The 7050-nt window shown below is 33.4% G+C and overlaps 1 protein-coding gene across 1 annotated transcript; it reads left to right on the top strand.

Annotated features, from left to right (window-relative positions):
* The first annotated feature begins 1508 nt into the window (after positions 1-1508).
* On the top strand, positions 1509-2183 carry LOC145737503 (uncharacterized). Its single transcript, XM_081992206.1, has one exon. The coding sequence runs from the start codon at positions 1509-1511 to the stop codon at positions 2181-2183; it is 675 nt and encodes a 224-aa protein (XP_081848332.1).
* Positions 2184-7050: the final 4867 nt, after the last annotated feature.

Here is a 7050-nt window from a genome sequence, read left to right as displayed (position 1 = left end):
ATTCGGAACACAGTATAGTTCTTATTTTGCCCCCCGCTAAATGTTGAACTTCTTCGTTGAGATAGTTGAATACAAAGTGATGAAGCAAGGAACTGACCGAATCACTTCCCTTATTTCCAACAGTTTCTGGAAATGTATAAAATATTGCTTGAGAAGTCGAAAGTACATGAATATTTAGCGAATATAGAGATAGCTGTCTTTTGTAATAGACGTCATTGGTCGTTATATTGGGAAGTGGAAGGTTTTTGGAGAAATCCAAGCAAATTGCTTCAGTAGATAAAACTCGTTGACTACTTATTTTGGCTTCTCTCTTCCTCTTGTAAAATTGGTCAGCCTTTAATTTATGCAGCTTAATTTCTATTTTCAAATTTCTGATATTCCTCTCTACTTGTCTAAACTGTAAAGATTCAGTCATTCCTCTAGTTGTTAAATTGACCCCTCCACCCTTCATTTTCGCGATGTTTATGTCGTATTGACTACAAGTGTCCGATCTAGGAAATGCGAATCCTATATTAAATTCTGCAGAGAATATCGTGAAATTGAGCAAGTTGTTCCGCTTTTCGGGGCCTTCTCTGTTTTATTGGCAAAACTGACATTAGGCCGCATAGATAAACATTTTGTTCATTAACTGATTTCAATTCATTAAACTTTCGAATAATTTCTTTTCGTGCTGTTACAGGAACAGCCTGGAAACATTTATATCGACTACAAAGACAGTCCTCGCCAATCTCATGGCTGCTTAAATTGAATGTTTTCATCACATCAGTTAGTTTCCCGTATTTTTTCCTTTTTTTAGTTTTTCTATCTATTTTTCTATTAGACACGTCACTCCCACTATTTTTCGAACTCGACATACTTACTTAACTAGGCAAGTATACTACTAAACTTATTAACTTTTTGTTGTCTTAAAGATCTCACGCTTTCACCGGATTAAACAACCAACATAACCCTTCAAAAACAACGACTAAAATGCCGAAATTATCCTAGACCTAGAATAAAAAACCAAACATGTCTGTGCAACTCAGTGCAACTCTTATTCGCCAGTGTCGCATGGACATGGCGCCTTTTTCCTCTGTACCCAAATATTTGAATGATAAATATCTCCAGACTTAGCGCGTTTATTGCAAGTTCGGTAATAGGGAATGAAAGTTTGCGAAATGCTCTAATAGATGGCACCATTATCTCAATTCCTTCAAAAATTGACAAAGCGCCTTTTTCGCCTGTGGTCTTCATTTGTAAAAGTGAAGTGCTTATCACGTGACAATGAAAATCTTACCAAAGTTTGGGCAATCGAAGAATGTGATGTAAAGAATGTGGTTGATAATTTTGCTGAATCCCATTTTTAAAATAATTACTACAGAAATTCTCAAGGACGGTTGGTAGTTAGAATTCCTTTTAAACATAATGCTCAACTATGTAATTCAAAAGGTATGGCCTTAAAAAGATATTATTCTTTAGAAAATCGTCTTTCAAAATTTTCTAAGTTAAGAAATGAGTACAATAGCTTTATGGAGGAGTATGAAAGATTAGGTCATATGACTTTTTTGAGTGCAATTTTAGATGAATTAGGTGATGGTAGCTGTGGTAATGCTTATTCTGTGAGCCACCACGCAGTAATTGGTGAAGATAGTTTAACAACCCGTTTAAGAGTAGTTTTTAACGGATCTGGTATCACTGATAATAATTTGTCATTAAATGACACTCAAGTGGTAGGACCCACCATTCACAAATATGTCTTAAACGCAGACATATCAAAAATGTACAGACAAGTTTTGATTAATAAGTCTGATAGAAAATATCAAAGAATATTTTGGCGTAGCGACCCCACAGATGTTCTTAAGTGTTACGAACTGAATGTGATCACCTATGGATTGGCATCCTCTCCATTCTTAGCCATTAGGTGGTTCTACCAACTCACATTAGAAGATACCCGCTCTTTAGCAAGCAACGAAATACAAAACTGTTGTTACATAGATGATATGTTAACTGAATCACATTCAAAGGAGGAATTGTTAAAGATTCAAAACGAGGTCAGTGAGATTTTGTCTAATTCAGGATTTGATTTACAAAAGTATCTTTCAAATCGATCAGAATTATTAGAGAATTTTAATGTAAACAGAGATTTAGAGGCCAGTATTTTAGTGCTTGGTGAAGCTGAAAATAACAAGACTTTAGGCATTTAGTGGAAACCTCAAAGTGATAAAATTCAGTACAACATTAGGAAATTTCGTTTATTTGAATCTGTGACAAAACGATTGAGTTTGTCAATAACTAGCCAGATTTTAGATATTTTAGGTCTTTTAGGGCCAATAAGAATTTGAGCTAAAATTATTTTGCAGTTGCTATGAAAAGAAAAACTGTCTTGGGATGTCAGAATCATTACTAGAAAAATGGATTTTATTTACAATATAAGACATTGTTCATCCTAATAAATTGCAGATTCCACGGCAAGTTTTTTTTATTTCAATTCTCGATATGTAGAAGTATATGCGTTCGCCGATGCTTCAGAAAGGGCATATGGAACATGCATCTACATTCGGAGCAAAATAGATAATGAAGAGTATTCAGGCAAGTTATTAACTGCTAAAAGTAAAGTAGCACCACTTCGTTCAGTCACTCTGCTGAACTACTCAGTGTGGTTTTGGCATGCAAATTGACGCAAAAAGTAAAACGATCAGTAAATGTTGATTTTAATAAATGTTTTTTTTTTGAGTGATTCCATGATCACGTTGTGTTGGATAAAAGATTTACCTGAGAAACGGAAAACATTTGTGTCCAATAGAGTGTCTTTTATCCAGGAAAACTGTAACATCGATGAATGGTTTCATGTTAAATCACAAGACAATCCAGCAGATCATATTTCAATGGGCTTATCTGCAGAAGAGTCGTCTAAAATGTATTTTGTGGTTTGAGGAACCTTCTTGGTTGAAATCTGATGTTTCAAAATGGCCTGTAAATTTAAAAGATTCCGGAAACCTTAAAACCATTCCTGAAGAACGAGTACATATGCATTTTGCAGTAAACGTATCTGATCTAGACTTATTTTCAAAATTTTCTAGTTTAACCAAATTAAAAAGAGTGGTAGCTTTATGCAAAAGATTTATTTTCAATTTACAACATCCAAATGAAAAATTAGTAGCTGCAATCACAACAAATAAACTTGATCAGAGCTTATAGACTTTGGTACAAATTTTCCAACAGCAATCATTTCAAAAAGAATTATCTGACTTAATGAAAAGTAAACGTCTCAAATAATAGTCACATTTTATCCTTAAACCCTTTTCTTGATCAAGAAGGCATACTCCGAGTGGGTGGTAGACTTACTAAGTAAAATTTGCCCTTTTCAAGAAAACATGCTATTATTTTACACAATAAGAATAAATTGACCAAGTTAATAATGTGAAAGTAATGTAGACACGATTTATTAGCATTTGTTGACTTGTTTATTGTATTAAAAAAGGATGCACTCAGGCACATTTACAAACAAACCAAAAGTTTTCAACAACCAAGCCGCTAAAACCTAATAATAAAAGTCAACGGTCAAAAACAAAAACGCGGAAAATCAGATGTCATTGTCTTGTCAAACGTCAAACGTAAACGTCAAGTTAGTAACTAGGTACTTAATGTGTAATCTACCAAAAGAGAGGGGAACTCAACACTATCCGTTTGCTCATACTAGTTATGATTACGCTGGATATTTTTTGCTTAAGGATCGTAAGAGCAGGGTACTTAAGCTTGTCAAAGCATATGTGTGTGTTTTCATTTGCTTGGCTATCAAGGCGATACATCTATAACTTATTACTAGTTTGGATAGTGAGTCATTCATTGCTGCGCTTAAGTGATTAATCTCTCGTCGTGGAAAACCCCAGAGCATGTATTCGGATAACGGAACTACATTTTTGGGTGCCAATAATGAAATTAGCACTTTTTGAAAATCAAATTCTCCTAAATTTCAAAATTATTTGGCTAATGAGGTTGTCAGTTGGCATTTTATTCCTCCTCGTGCCCCTAATTTTGGTGGTCTGTGGGAGGCGGGGGTTAAAAGCTTCAAATTTCATTTCAAGCATGTTATTAGAACTATACATTTAGACTATGAAAATTTTATGACAATAGTGACACAAATTGAGGCCATTTTAAATTTGAGACTGATCAGTCCGCTATCATCTGATCCCGAAGATATGCAGCCATTAATTCCTGGGAATTTTTTGGTTGGACGACCACTAACGTCGATACCTGAACCTGATTACTGTGGCATAAGGGACGGATGAGCCAGTATATCGGATCTGCAAAATTTTAAGATTATTAGTTGTGGGTTTGACTTTTCCACCAGTTAAATTAATAGAGTTCACTTGAAGAAGGAACATACATAAACAAAAACAAAACCACAGTACTATGAACCCAAGTTGAGATATTTTTAGAAAGCCTATTAAACTCTATACGTATAAAACTCTACCAAAATTAGTGCATTTAAACGAGTTGTTGAGGCTTAAACTAAAGGATACACCGACAAAAGTGGTCAATGTTGACGGCCTTTGGGGGCCAAACGATACTACTTAAGTAATCAACTTTTATACGTTAATGGAAAGCTTATTTCACATGACTACCATTGTCGCTTTTCCTCCAAACAACGAGGCATTATCATTTTTGATATCCGACGTTTCGTTTTCTAGTTACCATCATCAACTAATTTTTATTATGGGCGCCATATTGAATTTTGGCATATTGTAATAGAGCCTAGTTTTCTGATTACGATGATGTACCATAAGTTATGGTCCAGTTTTGATCATTAAAGTTAGGGTTAGTAGATGTTTGAAAACCTTTCTGAAAATGTCTGGCAAATGCGTTAGCTTTGTCTTGGTCTGTGTATTGTTCGGTGCCATTTTCGATTATTGTCCCTAGCGGATTTGTTTTCTAGTACCGTGATAGTTTTTTTAATTTTTTGCCAGTATGTTTTTCTACTCCTTCGGAAAGATTCGGGTTGGTTTTTTATTCGATTATAATGAAATCTTGGGGCTAATGTAGGCACATTGTAAAATTAGGATTGTACAGGGTGTCGCAGACAAATGTGGCATGGTAAAGTGGTCTGTTTTTTAAGAGGTACACTCTATATTTTATTTAATTCTTGGATAGAAGTATTGATTATAAAAAAGGGTTGTATAATGAATGACATAATGTAGCATGCCCCGTTTTCGACAAAATTGCGACTAAAAATAAATGAAAATTTTTACATTCGAAAATGTATGGCAATAAACTGAATAAATGAATAGTTAATATCTTAACTTTTCATGAACTATGTAAAAATGCTTATTGTAATTTTGTTTGCGTCAAAAAACTTTTTGGATATGTTTCATCTAGGTAGTTTTAAGAAAAATTGTAGGGGAAATCTACTTTAAATAAAGAGTCTAAGGGCATTATAAAAAATAACGCCCTAGACATTATTTCGTAGATAATTGATCTTAATAGGTGTCATTATTGATGAAACCATAGCCCTGTCGGATATTAAATAATAAAAATTGCAAATAAGTTATCAAGTCTATTTCCAAGGTTTTGACTAACATTTCTTTATTGATACCCTTTAAAGCCAAAAATTAAGGGTTTGAGTCAAGTTTCATGATTGTTGTCACTGATTTTTACATTTCCACATAAAAAAGTAGTTTTTCAGCGTTGTAATTGCCTTCAAAATGTTGAAAATGGCTCAGAAATCTGTAATTGGTCTATCATCTATTAATGTTCCAGATTTCTTGTTGGTAGTATAGTTTAAAATGTATCTTAAAAGCCAAAAATTAAGCCTTTTAGTCGAGTTTCATGATTGTTGTTTTTGATTTTTACATTTCCAGGTAAAAATGGTTTTGAAGCTTTGAAATTGCCTATAAAATGTTGATAATTGGCTCAAAGGCTTCTATGTTTTTGAATAAAAATTTATATATTGTATTATAGCCAACTTTTACAATTACCACATTCAAAAAAAGATACCGGAAAGTACAGGTGTGAGTTGTGTGGGCTTTTAGCCTCCATAAAATGTTAAGTTATATGTATGTACTGGCAAAAGTTCACCTAGCAAGTTTTATATTGCATACCTAACCCTTTAATTAGGAATACCCAATGTTTATACTTAAGTCATGTAGTGCAAGTAAGTCAAGCAACTATTTTTATACAAAATTGTTAGAAATAAAATGCTCGAGTTCAGTTCTATATTATTAAGCTCACTTTGTAACTCGTCTGAAATAAATCTGGTTTTTAAAAACCATTATATTTGGTTGTAAATATAACTAGCAAAAATAAATGCAATGTTTTATTGCTCTATTTCACCCTGGTATACTTTGCTAAACCGAAATGACACCTGGTTTTAGTATTGAAAGCAGATAAGGTTTCTAGTCTAACCAAAAGCGACTTTTATGACTTTCTATCCTAATAAATTGTTAGGCGCCTTTTGAAGACATCCCAGACAATGTTTTGTCTTGCAGAACTTGGACTGCAAATACAAGGTGGCCAAATGAAATAATATCGCTTCAGTCAAAAATGTTATGTGATAAACTCAAAATGATAAGTCAACATGGGCAGCATTTGCGTAAATTGCAGCACTGTTCGTAGTTTATGATTGAATTGTTTAATTGGTTGAAAAAGCTGCTTTTGCTATGCTTTCTCTTGACTTTGATTTTTAAATCCGTAGGTGCGGAGGATACAAAAATAAATTATGTAAAACGTCAGCTAAACTGTGAAGTTTGACTTCTACTAAATTTCAACTCCCAAAAACCAAAATTATCTGCTATTCAATCGATGACCGTATATCACAGCATATAAATTTATCCAAGTTGTATTTTTGTCAAAGCGGTTCAGAGCCTTCAATACGCTTTTTAAACTGATGCTAAAAAATCTTGTAAATGCTCTTGAAGTCGTCTAAAAAGATTTCAAAAGCTTCCAAAACAGTTTAGAAGCTCCAAAACAGCATCTAGAAGCTTCCAAATGCTCCTGAAGCAGCATAGCATCAAAATATTTCAAAACCGTCTAAAAATAAAAAATAAAATAATTAAATTAATAAATTAAATTAAT

Source organism: Ips typographus, linkage group LG14 (assembly GCF_016097725.1).
Source record: "Ips typographus isolate SLU linkage group LG14, UJ_Ityp_2.0, whole genome shotgun sequence".
Taxonomy (NCBI): Eukaryota; Metazoa; Arthropoda; class Insecta; order Coleoptera; family Curculionidae; genus Ips; species Ips typographus.
Note: the sequence above shows the minus strand (reverse complement) of the source record. Positions and strands in the feature narration are given on the sequence as shown.